This window comes from Marmota flaviventris, chromosome 17 (genome assembly GCF_047511675.1).
Source record: "Marmota flaviventris isolate mMarFla1 chromosome 17, mMarFla1.hap1, whole genome shotgun sequence".
Classification (NCBI taxonomy): domain Eukaryota; kingdom Metazoa; phylum Chordata; class Mammalia; order Rodentia; family Sciuridae; genus Marmota; species Marmota flaviventris.
In genome coordinates, this window is record NC_092514.1 from 23,148,584 (window position 1) to 23,169,685 (window position 21,102).

The 21,102-nt window shown below is 45.3% G+C and overlaps 1 protein-coding gene across 4 annotated transcripts in view; it reads left to right on the top strand.

Moving 5' to 3' along the window:
* Positions 1-21,102, top strand: part of Gas7 (growth arrest specific 7) — a 230,518-nt gene that overhangs the window by 134,586 nt on the left and 74,830 nt on the right. For all 4 annotated transcript variants that reach the window (XM_027946796.2, XM_027946793.2, XM_027946799.2 and 1 more), the window contains exon 2: positions 9,773-9,893. In XM_027946796.2, coding sequence (XP_027802597.1) covers positions 9,773-9,893 — 121 coding nt within the window. The remainder of the gene's footprint in view (positions 1-9,772; positions 9,894-21,102) is intronic.

Here is a 21,102-nt window from a genome sequence, read left to right on the forward strand (position 1 = left end):
GCTACTGAGTTATCCCTCAGCCTGAAAGTACCCCAGCCTGTCCACCTCAGTGGATTCTAGGGCTGAGAATTTCCTATGGAAGCTGGTTGTTCATGGGGCCAGAAGAAGGAAGGTGAGTGTCACCCAGTGCCAGGATCTTTGCTGTCTGGGATCCCATTCTTTTTGTTGTGTTCCCTCTGGTTGGGAAGCTCCAGTCTCTGAGGAAGAGACAAGTGCAGACACTAAATGTCAAAGGACAGAGGAGGGAGCCACCTGGGCGTGTATCTGATAGTTTCAACAGGAGGAACGAGAGGACACAAAAGATATTTCTTGATTGGAATGATGTCTTAGTTCATTTTGTGTTGCTATAACAAAGTACCTGAGTCTTGTTGCTATATTAAAAAAGAGGTTTATTCAGCTTATAGGTCTGAAAGGATGTCACCATCACTGGCTTCTGGTAAGGGCCTCATGCTGCCCCATAACATGGTAGATGGTGTCACATGATAGAAGAGTAAGGTAGGGGGGGAAGAAAGGCAAGTCACAGGGTGAAAGAATCAAGAGAGCAAGCTGAAAAGGCTGAATTTGCTTCACAACAACGTTTCCAGTCCCAAGAGACCTAATCCATTCCCAAGAGACAGGCATTAATTCCTTCCAGCAATGGTGCCTCCAATTACCTAAGGATCTCCCACTAGGCTCCGCCTCTTAAAGGTTCTACTCCTCTCAACACCATTACACTGGGGACCAAGCTACCTGCACATGAACCTTCAGGGGAACAAATCACAGTGTCAACCACATACACACCATAGTATATAAGACGGAAGAGCAGTTCCATCTTTCTTGGTATCTTATTTTTATTCTCTCTTGCATTTAATCTTTTCAAGTATTATCTGGAATTCATGAGCCAAGGCACCATGTCATATTTTTTACAGTTTCTGTAATGAATGGTGAGTTGTACACACAATTCTATAGATGGCTTTATAATTATTAATGCATTTTTTGGTACATTACTTTCAGTATTCAGCCTTGGTTCTTTTGACCGTGACTTCTTCATTCTTTACCTGTGCGTGTCTTAATCTTTCAGGAACTTGAAGTCCATCTTTTAAGTACAGTTGGCTTTGAATCCATAGGTTCTACATTCACAGATTCTACTATCTGATTGGGAATATTTGAAAAGCAAATTATGTCTTTTTTTTTTTTTTTGCTAGCAGGGATTGAATTCAGGGGCACTCACTCACTGAGCCACATCCCTAGCCCTATTTTGTATCTTATTTAAAGACAGGGTCTCACTGAGTTGCTGAGTGTCGCGCCATTGCTGAGGCTGGCTTTGAACTTGCGATCCTCCTGCCTCAGCCTCCCGAGCCACTGGGATTACAGGAATGTACCACCGTGCCCAGCAGAAATTGTGTCTTAATACTTAACGTGTACAGACTTTCTTTCATTATTACCTAAACAACACAATATGACTATTTATTTAGCATTTATATAGTTTTCCATGTTAAAAGTAACCTAGAGAGGATTGAACCTACACAGGGGGATGTGTGCAGGTTCTATGTAAATACTATGGCATTTTATAAAAGGGACTTTGTCTCACAGTACTGCTCTGGGGTTTTGGCATCTGGGGGTGTCTGAACCAATCCCCTATAGGTACTGATGGATAACTGCAAGTTCACTAAGGAGGACACACACAGAGCCGTGTTTCTGAGCCCTCGTCTATAGGAGGATGTATTTCTGTCACCTTCTTTTGTACCTGAAGGGCAGCTTGGCTCCACGTAAAGGTCTAGCCCCACACGACGTGGGAAGTGTCTTTAGAGATGTGGCTACAGACAAGACTGAGACCAGCCTCATGCTTTTCCCTTTATTCATTTCACATCTTCTCACTTACACGAGTGTAGGAATTTATCCTTGTCCCTGTTTTGTTAGTGTGTGTCTTCGTGTTGGTCTTTTAAAAGTCCTTTTGCCTCCAACGGTGGAGCATCTACCACGCTGCACAGCCTGGGAAAGATTTCCCCATCCACCTTGGATTACAGTTCCTTTCTGTTAAAGAGCCTTTGTTCTGGTCTCCTCTTCAGGAACACCCAGTGTCTCTCTCTTGGCTTGCTGTTCTGTCCTTCTGTTTAATTTAATCTTTTTTTTTTTTCATTTTCTTTCCATTCTGGGGAAATAATTCTCCACTTTGTCTTATGCATGCTCACTTTTTTTTTTTTTGCAATGCTGATTCTAGGTTTTATTGCAACCAAAGTGTATTTTGTTATAACCTCTAAAATTTCCCTAGAGTTTTAGTCACTTCTTGTTTCTTATTTTGTTTTCTTTTCCAAACAACTTGTCTTTTTTTTTGGTCTTTGTTTTGCTCTCTCCTTTGGCTCTTTTAGTCTTGCCTGCCATCTCTTTCTTCCTTCTATTGAGGGTTGCTACATAGTCTAGTTTGCAGTATATTTCTCCTGGATATCATATGAGAAATCTTTGCTTTGACATTTGTGATTGGCTTGAGGATTCCGGATGCTCTTCGTCCATCTGTTTTCTGCAGGTGAAGAAACGCCCTGTATCACCTTTTCCTCTCACCTGCCTTTACTCAGTGTCCATTCGATCAGATCTGTAAAGAGCTGGGATCTGTTCCCAGGTGGAGTGCACACATGTTGTTTGGGTTGCCATTCTCTACCTGGTTCCTGAGGCAGCCTGCCCAGGTCTGTTTGAAACCCAGTTCCTGCTACAATTCCCAGCCTTCATTCATTCATTCATTCATTCATCCATTCATTCATTCACTCAATGCTCTGGACCAAGACCAAGAAAAAGATGGATGTGGTCCCCCCTTCCTGAGTCATATAGCCTGTTTATCTCTGGATATGATGTCTCCTTCTCCTCCCTTTCTTCCTCCCCCTGGCCATGTCTCCATCTCTGGCTTCCAGGAGAGCATGAAGACATCACCAGGGTCCTACTTGTCTCCTATGAAACTATGTGTGAAGACCACACTCCCAGAATGCACCCTGCCTCGGCCAGGTGGCTCTGCTGCCTCCCTCGCTATTCCTGTGGGTTGCTATTTCTGAATGGATAGGAAGGCTGCCAGAGCTGCAGAGAGCAGTCCTTCCACCTGGGAGACAAAGGAAAGGTGCGGTACCTTCTTGTAGGCGCTGACTCTGAGGCCGGTGATGTCATGGTGGGAGGTGGGGCCTGCCATGGGTCGCCGTTCCCAGCTCTGCGCAGGTGTCTGCCCACCCCAAAGAGGTGTCCGGCAGAAAAGGCGTGATGATGAAGTGAATCACCAGCCTGTGGCCTCGCCGGTCTTTGTCTTTCCTGGTGGACACTTGCGGTCCCCATCAGTAATTGGCCCACCCCTCTGTTCAGTACATAACTGGCAGCAGAAGCCACTCTTGGGCTCTCCTCCCACTTCTCAGGGTGAGCTATTAATGAACCGGTCTCCAGGGACTGAGGCCTCCCAGGCACACCCCTGCCATGCCCTGGCCACTTCTGGAGGTCCAGCAGGATGGATGGCTGGAGAAGGGAGAGAGTACTGCGGAGCCCTTTGTGGAGAAGCCTTCAAGCGGTGCCAATCACAGTACCCGGCTCATTAGCAGTCATTGTCATGGCAACGGGTCTGCCAGAAAGTGGCTCGTTAGGCTGACAACTTCAGAGATGTTATATATAGATCTGGGTGTGGGGGGAGAGGGGTGTGGAGTCTTGTGGATATGCCTTTCTTAGCGCTCCTATTGCTGCTGGGTTTGGGGTGTAAGAAGACACGGCATAGGGGACCTTAAAACTCTCTGATCTGGCTGCTAAATCAAGCGCCTGACGACCACCCGTGGAACGCCTGCAAGTAGCATTTGCTGGCTGCTTCAGAAGGTAAGAGGCAGGTGCTCCCAGAAACATCTCGCAGGTGGAAGTGGCGTCCCGGGATGAACTTGAACTTGAAGAGTGGCGGAGGCTGTGGGTTGCTGAGGATAGGGGTTGGTTTTCCGCCTGGAGGCTGCAGACCCAACCTGGAGTCTTTTCTTAAACATCATTTGCTTAAAGAGTTTGGGGTTAGACGATGGGATCTTTCTCTTGAATAAGTAACCGTGCAATGCAAATTGAGCTTATTGAAATTTTATGTTTTCCCTCCCGGTTTCCATTTCAGAGGTGATGATTTCTCTCAGTTTCTCCCACTAACCTGAGTCGCTCCAGAGTAGAGTGAGCCTAGGGCTCAGCCTGGATATTGCTAAAAACGCAGACACCCCCCCCCCCAGGCCTCAGCTTGATTTAGTGTCGGAATCAGGGCCTAGGAATGTGCACTGTAATCTACCTCCTAGGTGTCGAAGGGGTTGTCCCAAGGTGACCACATTTGGAGAAACACTGCTATCGCGACATTTAAAAAATTTTGTTTCTGTTTTTGCAGTGCTGAGGATGGAACCCAGGGCCTCATGCATGCTAGGCAAGGGCTCTGGCACTGAGTTACACCCACAGAGGGGCTTTTGTTTTTAATATCTAGGTGACCGCCCTTTGCTTGTCCGCTTGACTTTTTATTCCAGGGGGACTCAGTAGCCACCATTAAGATGGACATTTTTTTTTCTCTTTTTGGGTTGTGTTGTTTTTAACTAGGGAGACCAGGAAGTCAGCCTACAGCTAGGGAACGTGACAGCTTGGGGGAGGGTGGTGATGTTTTTGCATATCTCCGGGGAAGGCATATGCTCATTTGGAGACTGTGAGACAGGCAGGAGGATCAGGCCTAAGCTGTCATCGTCCTTGGGTGGCAACTGGGTCTGGCATAGTTCAGGTAAAAAGGCAAAGCTCATGATGGACCCCCTGGAGAGAGGTGGGCCAAGGGTAACCTGGCATTAGGGAACTGGATAGAAGTCTCTAGAACGCAGCTAATATTTTTGTTTTGCTTGTTTGATGCTAGTGATAGATCTCAGGGCCTCTTGAATGCTAAGCATGGGCTCTACCCCCAGCCCAAAACTAACATTTTAAAGAAGTTTGGTTTTACCCTTCAGTTAGCTGTGCAGCATAGGGCAAGCTATTAAGCCCTCTGACTCTTATTTTAATTCCTCGATTTAAAATGGGAATAAATGGCCATCTATGACTCAGGCTAGTTGTGAAGATAAGGTGATTGTGTGAAGCGCCATGCCCAGTCCCTGGTACACTGTAGACATTTGGTGACTGATGAAAGTCATCGCTAATATGTGCAAATGGAATCTCATCTCAGTTCTTTCTAGAGAACCTACCAGACTAGGGTTTTGAGGTGGTCAAAACTGAGCCTTGCCATAGTACATATGAAATAGGGTGAACCCCAAAAAACATGGACGAGAATGTTCATAGCAACATTATTCATAATGGCACCCAAGTGGAAAGAACCCAAAATGTCCATCAGTGGATGAATGGATAAACAAAATGTGGTATGTATTTCCATACAATGGAACAATATTCAGATTTTTTTTAAGTGATGCGCTGATGCGTGCTACAGGATGAAAGACCCGTGCACCCATTTGGGAGTATACAGCAGATTGCTAAGTTTCATATACAATTGAGCAAGTTGTTGACTGAACAAATAAGGATGGAAAGGATTAAAATCCAGCTTGCACTTTGGTCCGGGATGGCTCTTCCCAGAGGAAGAGACAGGCTTTTATAATTCCCACAAAGACATCTCTGTGTTAGATGCAGAATTTCTGAGTTGGAGGACACTGCCTTCATTTTCTTCCATCCCACCCTTGCTACTTCTAATCTTCTCCCTGCCAGGTAGGGCCCTCCGCCCCCTCACCGTGTGCCCTCTGTCTCCTGTTCCTATTCCCAAGGGAAAGAGCTGACAGAATTGAAAGAGAGAAGCCACAAGACTGAGGAAGGGAAGGGAAGGATTTAACTTGGAAGGAAACTAATTAGAAGAAGTAGTTCAGGAGAGACCTTAATTAGTAGGTATTTATCATGCTGTATACTTGTAATGACTGACAACGGGCAGTTCTCCCAGGAGGCCAACTGCTCCTGCCTCTCCACGGCCATTAAGAGTGAGGTAATATTGGTGCATTTGGCCTCTGAAGTGAAGGCTTGTAAGTGGATCTAACTTCTATCTTTACCATATCATTTTTGGGGTGGGTAATCAGGGACTGAACTCAGGGGCACTCAACCACTGAACCACATCCCCAGGCCTATTTTGTATTTTATTTGGAAACAGGGTCTCACTGAATTGCTTAGCATCTCACTTTTGCTGAGTCTGGCTTTGAACTTGCAATCCTCCTGCCTCAGCCTCCCAAGCCACTGGAATTATAGGCGTGCACCACTGTGCCCGGCTACCATATGATTTTTTATTGTATTAAATTATACCTCAACTAAAATGGCCCATTTATGACTATGCTACCTTTATGATCCTATGCAACCCAAGACCCCTGTCTGCTTCAGAACATTTTCATCACCCTAAAGGGAAAACCCGGTACCCATTCTCCCTCCCCTGAGCCCTTGGCAACCACAAACTACTTCTGTCTTTACGGCTTTGCTTGCTGTGGACATTTCACGTAGATAGACTTATATAACACGTGGCCCTCTTGTCTGGCTTCCTGCAATTGGCATGATGCCTCCATGGCTCCTCCGTGTCCTGGCATGTGTCAGCTCTCAGTTTCTTTTTATTTCTGAGTGCTGTTCCATCATGTGGGTGCATGAGGCAAATCTGACTTCTCCCTCCACCCATTGGAGGGGCATCTGAGCTGCTTGCACTTGGGTGCCCTTACGAAGAAGTGGCCCTGAACATGAGTTGGACGCTTGTTTTCAACTTGGGTCGGGGGATGTATACCCCGTTGTCGCCACGTCTTTTGCCTCCTGATTTGTTTGAGGTTAGTCAATAAGAGGAACTTCTTTCTAAGAAAGGAGGAGACAAGGGACCTGTGGCTGTCTCAGAAGATGGAGGTTGGGCAGTCAGGTGGCAGGCTGAGAGAGGACCCATGGCCATGTAGCCTTCACCAGACTGAAGGAAAATAGGCTGTCTGCCTGGTGGTCCTTCTCCTACCCTCTCTTGGCACCTATTGGTGTTTTCTGGCTTGGTATCAGGGGGTACCTTCCCAGAAACCCCTGCATTTCCTAGGTAGGGGAGACTTTGGGGTAGTTATTTTACCTCCTTGGTCATCCATGTCCTTACATGTCAACCAGGGTTTCTTCTGACATCACAGGGTTATGTAAATAAATTACCCAGAGTTATTCTAGAGAGGAGTCCAAGCAGCTGTGAAGAAGGAACAGGGTCCTTCTGCTCTTCCATAGGTGGGTTCCCAGTGGCAGAAGTTTCAGTCCACCTTCTCTCTGGTCCTTGGAGGGAGGTCTCCTCACTCCTCGGAGAAGGAACTGTTGATGGTGACATTTCCGAGGTGAAGGGGAAGGGGAGGGATCCGACGTGATGTCGGAGGGGAGGGTGTGCACTCGCCTGAACTTCACATTCCAAAAGATGGGGTCTGGGGGAGCCCTGCCCCACTCAGACCCCCCCTTCCAAGGGGAACCCCCACCGATGGAGCACTCCTGGTGACAGGGACCCTCTCCTGGTGGCCAGGTGTATCACCGTAGATCTCCCTCGCGTCTTTCACGACTGGGCTGATGTGAGCATCTTTCATTTCACCCAAGTGGCAGCAGCCTGGCTGTCATTTGCCTGAGGTCACATGGTTGCCCCGTGACTAGGGTATAGAGGACTGGCACGGAGACGCTGTGAACGGCAGTGTCAGTTTCAGAACCTGGCTCAACACCCTGGAATAACTTCCCATTTCCTCCTACGTTATTCAGACGAGCACCAAGTGGCCGTCCCCTCTTGGGTGTTCTGGAATATGGACTCAAAGAAAGGGAATGTAGCATCTTAACCCTTTGGTACAAGAATAGCTCTCTGTTTAGACAAACCCTCCATTTTTTTTTCCTGGTTCCAGGGATTGCACCCAGGGGTGCTTCACCACTGAGCCACATCCCCAACCCTATTTATTTTAATTTTAAGACAGAGTTCTTGCTAAGTGGCTTAGAGCCTCGCTAAGTTGCTGAGGCTGGCTTTGAACTTGCAATCCTCCTGCCTCAGCCTCCCCAGCCACTGGGATTACAGACATACGCCCCTGCGCTCTGCTCAAACCCTCCTTCTTAAGTCTTGGCCCTCCTGTAACTACTCCTACCTGCCCCAGCCAAAATGTGCAGCTACTATATGGGGATAGCTTTCTCTCCCCACTCCCTGTCTTTACTTACCATTAGGCTATTTGTCTTGCATGTACTCGAGCCCTCTTCCAACTCGAGAGAGGCCAGAGCCATGTGCGGAAGCCCAGGTAACCCTGCACTGGTCAGGGGTGTGCTCACGCTTAATGGACCTGTCGCATTGGTGTGCAGACAGCCTGGTGGGACACTGTGGTGTTTTTGGCCCAGCAGCTGTGCACCTCAGTGTTGCTGGCTTAGAAAACGATCTTCACGAGGAATCAAAGAGGCCCTGCGGGTTAGCAGGAGCAGGTGGAGAAGACAGAAGCATTCAGGGCACAGGGGACAGCTTTTAATTAAGTGATGAGAATTCAGAATGAAACATGCACCAGGCCAGAGGCAGGCCGTGTTTACTGGCAATCCCAGGAGAAGCTAGGATTTGCTTGTCCCCCTTGATGGCACACAGGGCACCACAGGAGGCAGAGACACACGGCATTACGGCCTGCACAAAGCGGAGAGCGGCCTGCCAGAGTGTCTCCCCACGGCTCCCTTTCAATTTATTATCCTGTTTTCCTAAGCACTGGTCATCAGTGACCAAAAGAAACCGCCCTGGTGGGCACTGCTGAGGGATACGGAGGACTTGGGGGAGCTGATGGCCTTTAATGTTTCTGAGCAGATTCTGACCTTGCTGGGAAACCCACCTCCATTCCCCTCCTGTGGTTAGAATTCTGACTTTTATCAGTTTGCTTTTCTTCAAGAGGCACAGCAATCGTGTGGGCTCATTTGGACCCTCAGTCCTGATTTTTAAATATTCTTTATCCAAGAACTTTAATCTTTGTGCTTATTGGAGAAAATTTAGACGGAACAGACAAATAGAAGAGAATAAAAATCACACCTGTCCCAACACCAAGGGACCACAGGTGCCGTTTAGCATGTGTCTATTTTACATCGTGTTTCTGTGACGTAAATATTTTTCTCTGATTGATTTTTAAGGCTAGTCATACCAGGCATGGTTAAAAGAATCCAATGTCTGTAATTGCATCCAGGGTAGAGACAGGGTCTGTTTTGTCTTAGAATCTCAATTCTCTTTGCCAGACTGATCTGGACAATTGGTGAGAAAAATCCCCTGGAGCTGGACTTTCTGGATCCAGCTCTTGATGGATTCTCGATGTTATTATGGGATATTTCACATCCCACTCTGCCACGGCTTGCATGCATTACTTCTGCTAGGTTTGCACAGTGGGCCTGGGGCTTTGTGTGCTACTGTGCTCAGTGGTCCTGTGGATTGGAGGCTTCAGGTTCACAATAGGAGCACACGAGTGACAGGAGCCCCTGGCAAGCGGGGCACCCCCACCACCCGGGACTTTGTAGAGAGTCCCAGGAGGAGAAAGCCCAGGTCTGCTAGCTAAGTGGCATTTCCCTCCATGCTCCAGAGGATCGGTCCCTTCAGCAAAGGGCTTTTGCAGGAACCAGTGTTCCTCATGCAGCCCTTGAGTCATGCACCTGTGTCACCTGACCTTTCTCCTGCTGTTCCCAACATGGAGCAATTCCAGGGTAACTTCTTCGGCCTCTGTCTTTCTGGTTTAAAAACAGTTGCATAAATGCCAAATGTGAGTGATCTTTTTTTTTTAAATTTTTTTATTAGTTGCTCAAAACATTACAATGATCTTGACATTTATTTGCTCTTCCACAGAAGCCTGGAATGGTCCCCCCTCCGCCCGGAGAGGAAAGCCAGACGGTTGTCCTTCCACCTGGCTGGCAGAGCTACTTGTCCCCTCAGGGCCGGCGTTACTATGTCAACACGACCACCAATGGTGAGTCCTGCTTGGGGAATGTATCAGTGCGGGTGTCTGTCTTTCTGGAAGGGTGCTTTTCTTCTCCTTTGGTTACCTCCCACCCTTACCCCCTGGTTCTCAGGCATTTGCCTTCAAAATCCGTGCTCAGGGGTTACAGTAGACTCCTGCTTGCCCCATAGTGTGGGTGTTAGGGATCCAAGCCTGGGTCTGTAGTTCCTAGAGAATCTTCATGTAGAAGGCTGTCCTGGGAGGTTCAGCTCATCCCTGGAACCTCACATCTGTGCTGGGCATCTTCGTAGAATCCTCCCTCAGGGTCTGAGGCCATGTTTCCAAATGGCATCTTGAAAGCTTTCCAAAGGGATCTCAAAGCTGGTTTAGATTAAGCTAAACAGGTTTAAGCTACTGCCTATTTTCCTGGAACGTCGAATGTTCTAATGATACTGATGTTCCCAAACAGGGATTGCAAATGTACACTTTCTCTAATTTTATTGCAATATCTTTTTTCTCTTTACTGAACTATCTCACTGGCCTGATAGCGCAGGTTGCATGTGCGTTTCTGAGCTGAGTAGGTCTGCACCCCCATGTCCCTAAGTATTTTGGACTTCCTGGACTTTCCAAATGACTCCATTTGGATATAGGGAAGAGGAGACTTGTCAAAGGATGTGCTATGTGGCAGCTTCTATCAGGACACTGTTCAAGTTGTGGGTCGAGGGCAGCGCAGGGCAAACTAGCTAAGAGCCCAGTGTCTTGGCCTGCGTGACTCCCCAAGGACTTTCCCATGAGAGAGAACCAGGAGAATCAGCCCAGGGAAAGTTAAATTTGGAAGGAATCAATAGACACGTGTGCCAAGGTGGGTCATGAAATTCTACCCGAATCCCCCTGTTGGCTCAGCCGTGGTTTCTCACTTCTTCCATCCGTGCCTGACTTCATAGCCACCTCTTGCCCCTGGGGAGGGGGGGATCGTTAATATGGCTTATGATTGTGACCCTTCACGGGAGGAAGTGATGGGAGAGCCAGCTGCTGTTCAAAGGGAGACACAAAGGAAACTGTCATCTGCCACTCTGGACAGCTGGTTTATTGGTATCCCCTGGCAACCTGACCTTCTGCAAGCTCAACTGGGGTGTTCTAAATGAAGAGGTAACCAGAGTTTCTAGGAAAAGGGAAGTGAGACTATTTCTAACTGTCTTAGTTTCCTGCTTCCTCAAAACACAACGAGCAGTTCAACCTACTCATCTGAGAATTGAGGTTTCAGACGACGGTGTTTGTATGCAGTTCTCCCTCTGGGAGATGCAGAATAGAATTTGGATCATCAAGAATTTGGATCTGTTGTCAAATTAGCCACTCTGTTGCCAAAGGGCATGGGGAGGAAAGTGGCTTTCTCAAATCAGCATCTTTGTTTATCTTTTTTTTTAATATATTTTTTAATATTCTTCGGGTAAAAAAAAATTCAATGAGTACAAATGGAATTCAAATCAAAAGTAAAAAAATCCCTGGCCCTATTTCCTAGAGCTTTTTATCACATGTCTTCTTTCAGATATTTGTATTCTCTCATCTTATAAGTGTATGTATATTGACTCTCTTAAAATGAATTAAAAAGTACTATCCATATTATCCTTTAAATATCTTTCTTTCTTTATGGTGGGGAGGGTACTGGGAATTGAACCTAGGGACACTGAACCACATCCCCACCCCTTTTTTTTTTTGTATTTTATTTAGAGACAGGATCTTACAGAGTTGCTTAGGGCCTTGCTAAGTTGCTGAAGCTGGCTTTGAACTCTCGATCCTCCTTCCTCAGCCTCCCAAGTCGTTGGGATTACAGATACAAACCACTGCACCTGGAATTAAATTAACTTTAAAAATGTATTGTAGAGGCTTGGGACTGTAGCTCAGTGGCAGAGCATTTACCTAGAATGTGTGAGACACTGGGTTCAATCCTTAGCACTGCATAAAAATAAACAAATAAAAAATAAAGGCTTTCTGTCCATATGAAACTACAAAAAAATTTTTTTAATGTATTATGTACATTTTTCAATACTTTGTGCATTTCATCCTGATTCATTCTTAATGGGTGTGACATAGGTAATAGTTCATGGCATGAGAGTACTACCATTGATAGCACTGAATTTACCAATGGATATTTCAGTCACCACATCAACAGCTGGTGTCTAGCAGCTTTTTTTCCCAGGATTTGGACTTTAGCATATGCCACTGGGGCAGAACTTTCTTGCAGATCTTGGGGTATAGTGATCCCAGGGATGCTCCAGCTCATTGGTCAACAGACTTTCTCTCCAAAGGACCAGGTAATAAATATTTTAGGTCTATGGTGTCTGTCACAGCTGCTCAAATCTACCATGGCAGTGTGAAACTCCACAGGTGATATGTAAATGAACTGGTATAGCTCTCTTCCAATAGAACTTATATTTATGGATACCGAAATGCGTGAATTGCAAATGACTTCTCTGTGCTGGGAAATGTCATTCTTTCGATTCTTTTTCAACCATTTAAAAATGCAAAAGAGTTGGGCACCGTGGTACATACCTGTAATCCCAGCTACTGGGGAGGCTGCTGCAGGACAATCATAAATTCCTGGCCAGCCTTGGACCCTGCCTCAAAATAAAAAAATAAAAAGGGTTGGGGACGTAGCTCAGTGGTAGAGCACCCTGGGGCTCAATCTCCAATACCATACACACACAAAAAAGATGACTCTAATCCCCAGGTTCATGGGCCTTATGATAACAGAGCTGCACAGATTGGCCCACATGGTGTTCTAGGTTATCTGTTGGGCTCTTCGTAGCCTTCCATGCCTTCTTTTTCGTATTGAGGGGGCATCTTGGCTCCTTGGTCTTGCGTTCTAGACACCTAGTTGTTTGATTCATGGTTTATTTGTTCAATTGCTTGAGCCATCATTCATACAACACGTCCTAATTGAGCCTCCAATATGGACCAGGCAGAGTATCTGTCCTCAGATCCTTGTCTTCTTGAAGTGGAAGCAGATTTTAAATGAACACCTATTTGACTGCAATTCTGAGAAGGACCATGAAGGACAAATCCAGGGTATTTGAAGAGTCCCCTAACCCCATGTCACAGAGAGAGCCTGCTGGGCCAGGGGAGGCTTCCTGGAGGAGGGGTGCAGGAAAGTCTCTATCGTAATATCCACGGTTATTCTCATACCCGTATTCATCCCACCTCCTGACTCCTAGAGGCATCTTTGTCTGTCCTTCACTTCCATGTCCCCAGTTTCTGCCCCTTGAGTCTCACATGCCAGCCCTGCATGCTAATGCATGGTCCACCCCTCCCCGACCCCCCCTGGGAGTTCCATCCACACGCCAGACCCACTCCCCACTCTTTTTTTTTTTTTAAGAAATATTTATTTATTTATGTACTTTTAGTTTTAGGTGGACACCTTATTTTGTTTTTATGTGGTGCTGAGGATCGAACCCAGTGCCTCATGCATGCTAGGCGAGCACTCTACCACTGAGCCACAAACTCAGCCCCCCACTGCCCACTCTTAAAGCCACAGTGGGCCCCCCCCCCTTCCTCTTTGTCTAACTTTCTTCTAAATATAGTCCTCCCTCAGTATCTGCAGGGATTTCTTTTGGACTCCTAGATTTAAAAACAAAACAAAACAAAACAAACAAAAAAAAAACCCCACAGATACTCAAGTCCCTTATGTAAGGTGACATAATATTTGCATAGAACCTACACACACCTTCCTATATACTTTCAGTCATCTCCAGGTTTCTCACAATACCTACTCCAATGTCAATGCTATATAAATAGTTGTTATACTGTGTTGTTTAGGGAATAATAACAAGAAAAAATGTCAGTGCATGTTCAGTGCAATACAAATCTTTTAACGCTGAACATTTTCAGTTCCCTGAGGTTGATAGAATCCGCCCAGGCGGAACCCACCAATACAGAAGGCCACCTGTCCTAGTCTTCCTCACTTAATCCCTAATCTCCTCTCTCCCAGAGGTGCCTGAGCATTATAGGTGTTCTGTCCCCTTTTTTATACCACCTACAGATATAGCCATTGGAAAGCCTCATTTGCATTTGTATCCACTTGCTCTGGATAATCTTCTCATTTCCACATCCATTTAGGATTTCATGGAAGGGAACTGTCACCATGCCAGCCATTGTGCCAGGTGACACCGTTGTGGCTTTCAATGACTACAGTTCTTTTTTCTTTTTTGGTACCTGGGATTGAACCCAAGGGTGCTTAACCACTGAGCCACATCCCCAGCCCTTTTTATTTTTTATTTAGAGACAGGGTCTCACTGAGTTGCTTAGGGCCTTGCTAAGTTTCTGAGGCTTACCTTGAACTTGTGATCTTCCTGCCTCAGCCTCCTGAGCTGCTGGGATTACAGGTGTGCACCACTGTGCCTGGCCAGAGACTCCAGTTGTAATGGGGCCAGAGAAACACACACACATCTAAAAGCCTTGTGGGCACTGGGACTTAAACTTGGGAGCTCCAGGGAAAGACTAGTCAACTTTATCTGGAGATCAAACAAGCCTTTGAGCAGGGACCCCTTGCCCCGGACACTCTCAAATTGACGTTGTAGCCCAGGCAGACAGCAAGGCAGCAGGAGAAAGACAGGCATTGGTATGGAGCAAAGAGGAGAGAGAAAGTTAGGGGTCTGACCTGTAAAAGGGCCCTTGAGGCATTTTGAAGAGCAGGGTCTTTATCCCCTGAGCGATGGGGAGCCATGGACCGTTCCCAACTAGTGGTGCAACAGGATGAGAATATTGCAGCAAGATTGCTGGTGTGGCAGAGTGAAAGATCTAAGAGCAGGAAGCATGGATTCTGACAACCTAAATGAGAAGAGAAATATTGAGGTCAAACGGCAGTCTACAGCAGTAGCTAGGAAGGAGGAGGTGCAATCTGTCAGGCAGTGTGTGGCAGGTCAGGGACAGGGGCAGCTCGGATTCCTGCTGCTTTCTCGCCATGAGTGAGATGTGCATAGGGGAGGCAAGAGAGCAGGTTTGGAAGAAAGAAAATGAATCCATGTTGGGCCTATGTTTCTTTGGGGGACATTAAGGTGGAGATGACTAGCATACTTTTGGATGGGTGCATCTGTGACTCAAAGGACATCTGAGCCAGACTGGGAGTCTGGGGGAGCCCCGTGGCTGCACGGTCAGGCATGCAGAGGGTAGAATGGATTCACCCCTATTTCTTCCCTTGGGCTGATGGCCACTGTGCAGTGATCAACCTGCACAATCGCATGGGATGGTCTAGAATTTGCCTTTCTTTAACAGAGGGCTGATGAGATCACCAGAGCTGGCTTACAAGAGAGAGCCCTGTCACACAAGGTTTAAGGGAGGGTCCAAGGGAAACTTTAAAGGAATTGTCAGAGATAGGAAGAATCTAGGGACAGCAGTGTTATGAAAGGCAAGGGAGGGGAAGGCAGAGACACTCTGAAGTACAGATCAGATTTATGGTAATGGTGATCATTTAAATCACTGGGGAAAGCAAGGATTATTTAGTAAATGGTGTCTAGGAAACAAGCCAGATGCCTAACAGGAAGTTTCAGGGGGTAAGTTAATGTAAGAAGGCTGTTGCTTTCATATAAACTCACCAAAGCCATCAGAACATGATTCATGTAACTTTGGGAAGTCCCCATCTCCCTTATTTCCCCACAGTTTGTGGTTCCCCAGGGTGTTTCATCATGGAGAGTGGCCGAGTTCAGCCCCGGGAACTCCCGGGGGGGGGGGGGGGGGGGTTCTGGTATCAGGAAATAACGGGTTGTCCTGCAAGTCTAGGAAAGTGCTTCGTTGTCCACCAGCGTTGACTCTTTGGCTACCTTGGGGCTGTGTTTTGGTTCATGGAAAGTGAGCTGTTATCTGTAGCCTACCCCCCATCCAGAGAGTGTGTGTTTCAGGACTGTCTTGGTCTGTGATTAGGCTGCTACCATAGACGGGGTGGCTTATAAACCACTGAAGTTTACTCTCACCGTCCAGGGGCCTGAGAAGTCCAAGGTCAAGGTGCCAGGAGATTGGTTGTCCGGTGAAAGCCTGCTTTCTGATTCACACAGGTCTAGCTTCTTGGAGAAAGGGGCAGACAAGCTCCCTAGGGAGCTTAATTGGACTAAACCAGGTTTTGAGCTTTTGGATTCATTTGCTAAATAGTCAGTAATTTTCTGGATTTCTTGTTTTAATTTTTCTTTAAATGGGTGGATTCCAATTTAACTTAATTTCCCTAAGAAATCCCAGGAGAGTGGAGCCCTCATGACCTGAGCATAGCCATCCTAGGGAGCATCTTCCAAATCATCCCACACAGGGATTGCCAAAATACAGCCCACAGGCCCAATTCAACTCAAGGGCCGCTGTTGTAAATAAAGTTTTATTGGAACACAGTCTTGCCCTTTTATTTTCATTCTGTCTAGGGCTGCTTTGCACTGTGATGGCAGACTTGGGTCATCCCACCAGAGGCCTTGGGGCATATTCAGTCAAAAATAATTACTGTCCGGCCCTTGATGGAAGAAGCTTGATATCCCTGGCTTAACAAATAGAATCCGTTCATTTTGTTCTCCATGTGATAAAGGTGATTGCTCAAGGTGACATGGCTGGTTTATAAGCCAACCTATGAAAGGATTCCCAGACTTTGGGAATAAATAAATTATTGATTATTGATTTGTTTGGCTTTGTTTTAGCTTTTTGTTTTGTTTTGTTTTTGTCTCAGCATTCAGAAGGATAGACATAGTGCCGGGGCAGTGAGTTATCTTGGTATAAGGATAAGTGAGTTCATGGATTAGCAGATAAGGAAAGTCAATGGAAATCAGACTTCTAAGAGATTGCCGACCCATCTCGTTTGAGCACCATCTGAAACCCAAAGCAGCCGGCAATTGTTTTTTAAGCTTCTTTTGACAACGAATTCTTCGTCTATAAATGTTTTATTATGTTTGCGAGTGAAACTCGGTGTGGACTAAACCAGGTTTTGAGCTTTTGGATTCATTTGCTAAATAGTCAGTAATTTTCTTGATTTCTTGTTTTAATTTTTCTTTAAATGGGTGGATTCCAATTTAACTTTATTACACCAGGAACTAATGTGAGTTTCTGGGTGAGTTTTCCAGAAGAACACTTTTTAAAAGCATTCCTGGAGTTTTTCTTTGTTCCAAATAATTGGATACTTTTTTTCTAAATCCCCAAATAGAATGGCCCTGATAATTCCCTGTTAATAAAAGTTATCCTGAGAAGCTTCTGCACCCTGAAACACCAGTCTGTTTTCTTCTGTCCATCTGTGTTGAGCAAATGTGAGCCTAAAAAGACTTTTATGTTTGGCACTTTCGATTGATGAAATTAGGTTTTCGGAGCTCGTGTGTGTGTGTGTGTGTGTGTGTGTGCGCGCGCGCGCGCGCGCGCGCGCGCGCGGGCATGCATATGTGCGCGCGTGTGCATGCATATGTGCATGTCTCAGCACACTCAGGTGTGATCCTTATATTGGCTTTATGGTTTAGTGGACTGTATGTGGAAGCCCGTTGGACTTGACAGTTTGCTGTTCATCTGCTTCAGTGTGGGATTTGCTCTTTCTTTCAGGGCATGAATTTAAATTTTCAATGTTTAGGTAGTACTTAAATATAGATCACATCCCTCATTTCCACCAGTTAAGACCAATCATCTCTAGTTTGTGGTGAATACTTAGCACGTTACTGAGTCATTCACAGTGTCAATAAGTTGAGGAGCCACAAAAGTCAAAAGACAAAGGAGACGGATTTTACAGCTTTCTCTACTCTAAGAAGCTGAGTTACTCGGGAAAAGACTTCTTATCGGTAAACAATGTGAGGATGTACTTCTTGGCTCTTGGCCAGAGTCACTGATTAGCAGCAAAAGGTTCAGACCTGGAAATGGAACATAAAGAAGTGTGTGGAATATAACTTAGTATTTTCACTCCTCGCGTATGCCCAAGAGAATTGAAGACGAGTGTTTGCACAAAAATCTGTGCATACACTTCAGAGCAGCGTTCATCATGAGGGCCAGAAACAGGCACCGTGGCCATCAACTGACGAATGGGTAAATAAAATGTGGTATATGCACATGATGGAATTTAGCCACAAAAAAAGGAACCATGTTGGCTACAACGTGATGAACCTTGGAAACAACAGGCGAAGTTAAGACAGGCACAGAGCCACGTGCTGTATGCTTCTATTTATATGAAATGCCTAGAGTAGGCAAATCCATAGAAACAGACAGTAGATTAGTGGTTGCCAGGGGCTGGAGGATGCAGTGAGTGGAAAGTGACTGCTAATGAGCACAGGGTTAAGGTGGTGAAAATGTATTATAATTAGATAATGGGAGGGTGACACAACTCTATGAACATACCCCCAAACCCCTGTGTTCTATGCTTTTACAGAGTGACTTTTGTGATATGTCAATTATGTTGCAATAGAAGTGATATTAAAAATAGACATATGTCAGAATCGTGGGCAAGTCTGTGACTTTCTTGGTGGCCTTCAGAAACAGTTATTTATAGACACCTTGGTCGGGAATTCCTTCTGCTTGGTTCCCAAACTTTGGTGTACATCAGGAGCACCTAAGGAGTGGAGTTTTTTGTTTTTGTTTTTGTTTTTTTTAAATACCAGTCACAGACCTACTGAATCAGAATCTGCTATTTGGAAAGAATAAAAATAAAAAATAAAAATTTGTGCTAGTCACCACCAATTTTTTTTCCTTGCAAGGAGACTTAGTAACAACAAAATTGGTGGAGGTATCGTTGTGTTAGTCAGCTTTCCATTACTATGACAAAATACTTGAAATAATTATCTTATAAGGAAGAAAGGTTGATTTGGGATCACAGTTTCAGAAATTTCAATCTGTGGTTGCTTAGCCCTGTTGCTTGGGGCCCCCGTGGAAGCACAGGACACAAGGGCAGGAATACATAATAGTGGAGGTCTATTTGCCTCATAGTATCCAGGAAGCAAAAAGAGAGAGAAAAAAAAAAAAAGGAGCTCAGGTCTCAACGTCCCATTCAAAGCTCTGCCCCTGATGGCCTAACTTCTTTCCATGATGCCCCGCCTCCTAAACTCCTTTTCCATGATTCCTCCACCTGCCAGTGGCATCACAGGCTGGCAACCCATCCTCCAACACATGGACCTTCATGGGACATTGAAGATCTAAATATATAGCAAGAGCAATAGGTCACATACTATAAAGTCAAGGAGCAAATTTAGATCCAATTTTCACTTCCAGAAATACAGAGAGAAAATGCAGCATTCTTAAAAAAGGTAAACATGCATCATAGTTCCAAGGTTAGAGGTTATCTATTCGTAAACTATTGTAGTTAAAGTAGGATGTCATGGAAGAGCTGCTTGAAAACAAATAACTCAATTTTATGGTGACAAGATGCGGAACGAACGTGAAACTGCCAAGAAAAGCCCTTCACCTGGCTGAGGTTTATATTCTTAAGGCCATCCGGGCAGCTGACTTGTTTCTTACCTGTTTAACAAGATACAATGGCAAGTCTTCTACTTTCAAAGCTTTTTGAGCCCATAGCTCAAAAATTGTTTTGATCTCAGCATTTTTGACATGAAAGAAAAAAAAAGAAAGAAATCAAACATAGACTCCGGTGTCAGCTTTGTTCCAAGTCGAGGAACGTGGGGCACTATTCTCATTCCTACATTCTGGTTAGAACCCTGGCATCTGGACAAGAGGAATAGCATCCTTGCCTTTGAGTCTAGTGTCTACAGCCTGGGCCTTGGAGGTTTGGAGGGATTGTAAAATTTCTTCCTTCATTTTTCTCTTCTCTGGAGATTTTCAGACGGAGGCATAATTGTTTTCATCTCATTGTTTTTACCATTTACGAAAAGGATAAAGAAATCATGCGTGGACTTTGTGGTCAACTTGTACTTTGGTTAGGAAGCATGTGCCAGTGTCTAGCCACTGTCCCTTCACCATTTATTGTACTGCAGAACCCAGTGCTTAGTCAGGGCTGGTGGGATCCAAGAACATAGTGGAGCTCACCTATATGATATGGCAGGATCTCCACCGACCAATCATTACACTGATTTGTGTTAAAGGGTAAAGAAATTTCAGATTGACTGTGAACTGTGCACCCCTAAGGATTGACGTTTGCTTGGTTTGAACTTTTTTTATTTTTTTGTAGTAGGTAGGATTGAACTCAAGGTCACATACCTACTAGGCAAGGGCTCTACCACTGAGCTATACCCCCATCCCTTCTTATTTTATTTTGAGACAGGGTCTCACTCAATTGCCCAGACTGGTCTCAAGCGTTTGATCTTCCTACCTCAGTCTCCCGAGTCACAGGAAGTACAGGGGTGTGATACCATGCCTGATATTTGGATTCTTATTAAAAAGTGCTGGTCTAGCAAGCTCGGTGCTGGGTATATATTCAAAGGAAATGAAATCAGTATATCAAAGACATACCTGCACTCCTGTGTTTTTTTGTATGATTCACAAAAGCCAAGGTATGGGATCAAACAGAGCGTCTGTCCATTAATGAATTAATGAGCAAGGATAGTAGGACATGCATGCACACACGTTATTCAGTCATTTACAAAGGGTGAAAATCTGGTCATTGCAGCAACTAAATGGCACTAGATGACATTAGGTTAAGCGGAAATAAGTCAAGCACAGAAGATAAATACAACCTGTTCTCTCACTCATATGGAAGCCAAAAAAAGTTAATTTTTGTGGAAATAGAGTAGGATAATGGTTAGTAGAGTCCAGGAAGGTGGTGGAGAGAAGAGATGGAGGGAGAATGATGGGTAGGGAGGCACAGGTCGATTGCTGGAATGAGTTCTAGTTCTACAGTGAATATAGTTTACAACATTGTATTCCATGTTTTATAAAGAACTGGAAGACAGAAATGAGGATCCCCCACACAAACAACTAATAAGTAGCTGGATGTGGTGGCGCATCCCAGCATCTCAGAAGGCTGATGCAGGACATTCGCAAGTTCAAAGCCAGCCTGAGCACCTTAGCAAGGCCCTAAGCAATTTAGTGAGACCTTGTCTCAAAATAAAAAATAAAAAGGGCTGGGGATGTGACTCAGTGGTTAAACGCCCCTGGCTTCAATCCCTGACACCAAAAAAAAAAAAAAAAAAGTGGTTATTTAAGGAGGTAGAAATCCTAATTCTTCTTATTTGATTTTTGCAACTTATATACATGTGTTAAATGATCAAACTGTACTGCCAAAATATGCATAATTATTCTGCATCAATGTTTTAAAAAGTGCTGGTCTGTAAAGACCAAATTCCTAGGGAAATGGCATTAA